Here is a 3,047-nt window from a genome sequence, read left to right on the forward strand (position 1 = left end):
TCGAGCCTCATACATGTTTAATTTGTGTTTGGACAGTGAGATTGCAACCAATTTGGGAGAAATTGTGAAAATTTTGAATTTCCCCCATATTCCCCAAATTGGACCACCTACCCCAAAATCCCGAAATTAGACTGTACGTGATGATGATTTCATCAAACATTCCTACATACTCTCAATTGGGCTCAATTGACTGCTGATAGAATTGGAATTTATTTATTTTTTAATAATATTTTTCAAACTATTTTTATTTTTTATTTTTTTATTATTTTTTTAAATTCGAAAATTCTTCGAAACTACATGAATCAGTAGATCAGGCTTCATACATGTTTGATTTCGTGTTTGGACTAAAAGATTGCAACCAATTTAGGAGAAAATAGAAATTTTCAATTTTTCCCCAATTTCCATCAAATCTGGCCACCTACCCTCAAATCTTGAAATCGAAGGTTCAAATCCTTTATTTTCCATGCAAAATCAAACATTTCCACCCTTTTGGCACTAATTTGGCATGAGTGAAACCAGAAAAAAAAAAAAAAAAAAAAAAGGGGGGGGGTGGTTTCAAAATGCAAAAATACTCACTGAATCAAAACCGGCCCCAAATCTGCTTCAACTTTATTCCAGGTTGAAAACCTTGTTTTTCTCCCAAAAGTACCAAAAGGATAGACCAAAATCCACCCTAGAGGTGGTTAAAAGAGGGAAGAATGAAGGAAAAATGTGAAAATTTGAGTATTTTGGGATTTTTGTGAAGCCAGCCCGGTTTCCCTGACGGTATCAACGTCAATGCATAAGAAAACTACAAAGGGAACTGTAACGATATTGAGTGATCTGTCACGATATCAGCAATATTTTGCAATATCCAGCGATACATGGTGTGATATCAAATATTTTAGATACTCTAGCAGGGTTTCGTATCGCTGGCCTGCGATACCAATAATATTGGCCGATATATCAGCCAATATAATCAATATTACAATCAATGGGTTATATTAGTATAGATAAACGATATGATAGCACTGCACTTGTGCACAAGTGCAGCTAATATTGGATTATTGGTCACGGTACATATACAGTGGGGCCACTTGGATCTCTTGCACAAAATTTCTACACATGTTGATATCTTACTGCACCTGTACCTGCACATTGCGCAATTCCCTACTAGTACAACCAAGAAACACTAGCTTCCTAAATGCGAAAGATTAGAATCCAAGAAAACATAGCGTGAGAACTAGCATGGGCACTACTTAGCCTACAAAATAGATACTATGGACAAAAGGACTGCTTCAGCAACTATCACTTACCACCAATTATTCCCTGTGGCTTACCAAACTCAAATGTGATGCGAGCACATCTCGAACACTTTTGCCACCCTCATTCTCCCCCTCTTCATGTTCCTGAAACCTCTGCTCCCTCAAATAATCCCCAATCTCATCCGTTGTGGGCTCGCCACATTTGATAAGAAAATTGTGCAGAAGACACCCCGAGATGATAATGAATGGAAAGAACTCGACACTGTCCTGCTTCCACCTCGCGGAAAGAAGCCGCCACCGAGCCAAAACTCTCCCAAACGCGTTATTGACCAACGCCATCCCCCGACCATGAACGGAATTGAAAACCTGACGAGAATCGTTTTCATTCAGACCTGTTTGTCTATAGGGCGTTAGAAGCCAAGGCAGGAGAGGGCAGCAGGAATCCCCCAACACATACTGCCGGATTGAATTACCACCCGCAAGCTCGAAAGTAGGGCCATTCAGCATCTCCTTCGATTCCTCGACCCGCGAGAACAGATTCGTCTGGCGCAAGATCGTGTCAGGGGGCATCGAGCCAGGCCAACCAGCAGAAACATCAAGGAACCGCCCCTCGGAGTCAACCAACCCCTGGACAATCACTGTCCCGTCGTTCCCCAACCCACCATCAATAAAAAACCGGCTGAATCCGAGGACACCGCAGCAGTTGGGGAGTGAGACCGCACCAAACCCGTCGAGGATCCGCTGCCGGTCGGACTGGAGGAGGTTAGAGAGAGTGTCGTTAACAGCCTTGCAGACCTCGTAGAAAGAGCGGCAGGCAGCAGCGGAATCGATCCCGAACCAGCGGCCGACGGACTTGAAGGGAGCGGCATGTGCGAGGCGGAAGAGGGCAGCGGCGAGCTTGAAATTGGGAGGGACGGAAAGCGATGATCGAAGGAGGGAAGGGGTGAGGATTTGGAGGAGACGATCGAATGAGGGTTTGGAAATGCGGAAGGAATCGAGGAAGAGGAGATGGGTAGAGGGATCAGAGAGGAAGCGGTGGGCCCAGGGGGAAGGGTGATCTGCAGTTAGGGTTTGGAAAGGAGGAGAAGGGAGAGAGAGGGAGGAGTGGAGCTTGGAGAGGGAAAGAGCAGTGGTGTTGATGGAGGATTCTAGGGTTAGGGTTTGGGAAGGGTGGAGAAGGAGGTCGTTGTGGAAGAGGAAAGAGCGAGAGAGGGTTGTGGCGGAAGCGACGAGGGAAATGATCGAGGAGAGATCTTCTTGAGTGAGCTTCTTCTTCTTCCTTCCGCTGCCGTTGGAGGTTTTCTTGCAGCTGCTGCTTCTCTTCTCTACCATCTCTCTCGCTCTGTTTTCTCTCAGGTGAGGAAAGCAGTTTGGAAAGGTGATATTAGATTTCGCGGGAAGCGACACAGAAGTCGGAATTCGTATTACACGTATGCGTGCGTGCTGCAGCGCGTGTCAGATACTGAGCATTTTCGGGGGAAGTGGATTGCGTCCGTCGCCGGTCGGACGTAGCAACGTGCGACCAGATCTGTGTGGACCCACTGTGATGTATCTGTTTATCCACTCCGTCCATCCCTTTCCTGAAATTATGTTTAAGGTATGGGCCAAAAAATAAGGTAGATTGAACGCTCTAAGTAGATCACACCAAATAGTAAAATAGACTGTATTAATATACAAAGCATTAAATGAAAGTTGAATAAAATGCAAGAGTCAGATATATAGTGCAATAGAGCGTCGGATCTGCCTCATTTTTTGGGACGGATTACGTCCAGCCCGACGCGGATTTCCTGCCTAAGCCTTTCC

At 45.2% G+C, this 3,047-nt stretch overlaps 1 protein-coding gene across 1 annotated transcript; it reads right to left on the minus strand.

Moving 5' to 3' along the window:
* Positions 1-1,002: 1,002 nt before the first annotated feature.
* On the minus strand, positions 1,003-2,646 carry LOC131254735 (protein ALP1-like). Its single transcript, XM_058255452.1, has one exon. The coding sequence runs from the start codon at positions 2,574-2,576 to the stop codon at positions 1,302-1,304; it is 1,275 nt and encodes a 424-aa protein (XP_058111435.1). The 5' UTR covers positions 2,577-2,646; the 3' UTR covers positions 1,003-1,301.
* Between the last annotated feature and the right edge of the window lie 401 nt (positions 2,647-3,047).

The sequence above is a fragment of the Magnolia sinica genome, chromosome 9 (genome assembly GCF_029962835.1).
Source record: "Magnolia sinica isolate HGM2019 chromosome 9, MsV1, whole genome shotgun sequence".
Taxonomy (NCBI): domain Eukaryota; kingdom Viridiplantae; phylum Streptophyta; class Magnoliopsida; order Magnoliales; family Magnoliaceae; genus Magnolia; species Magnolia sinica.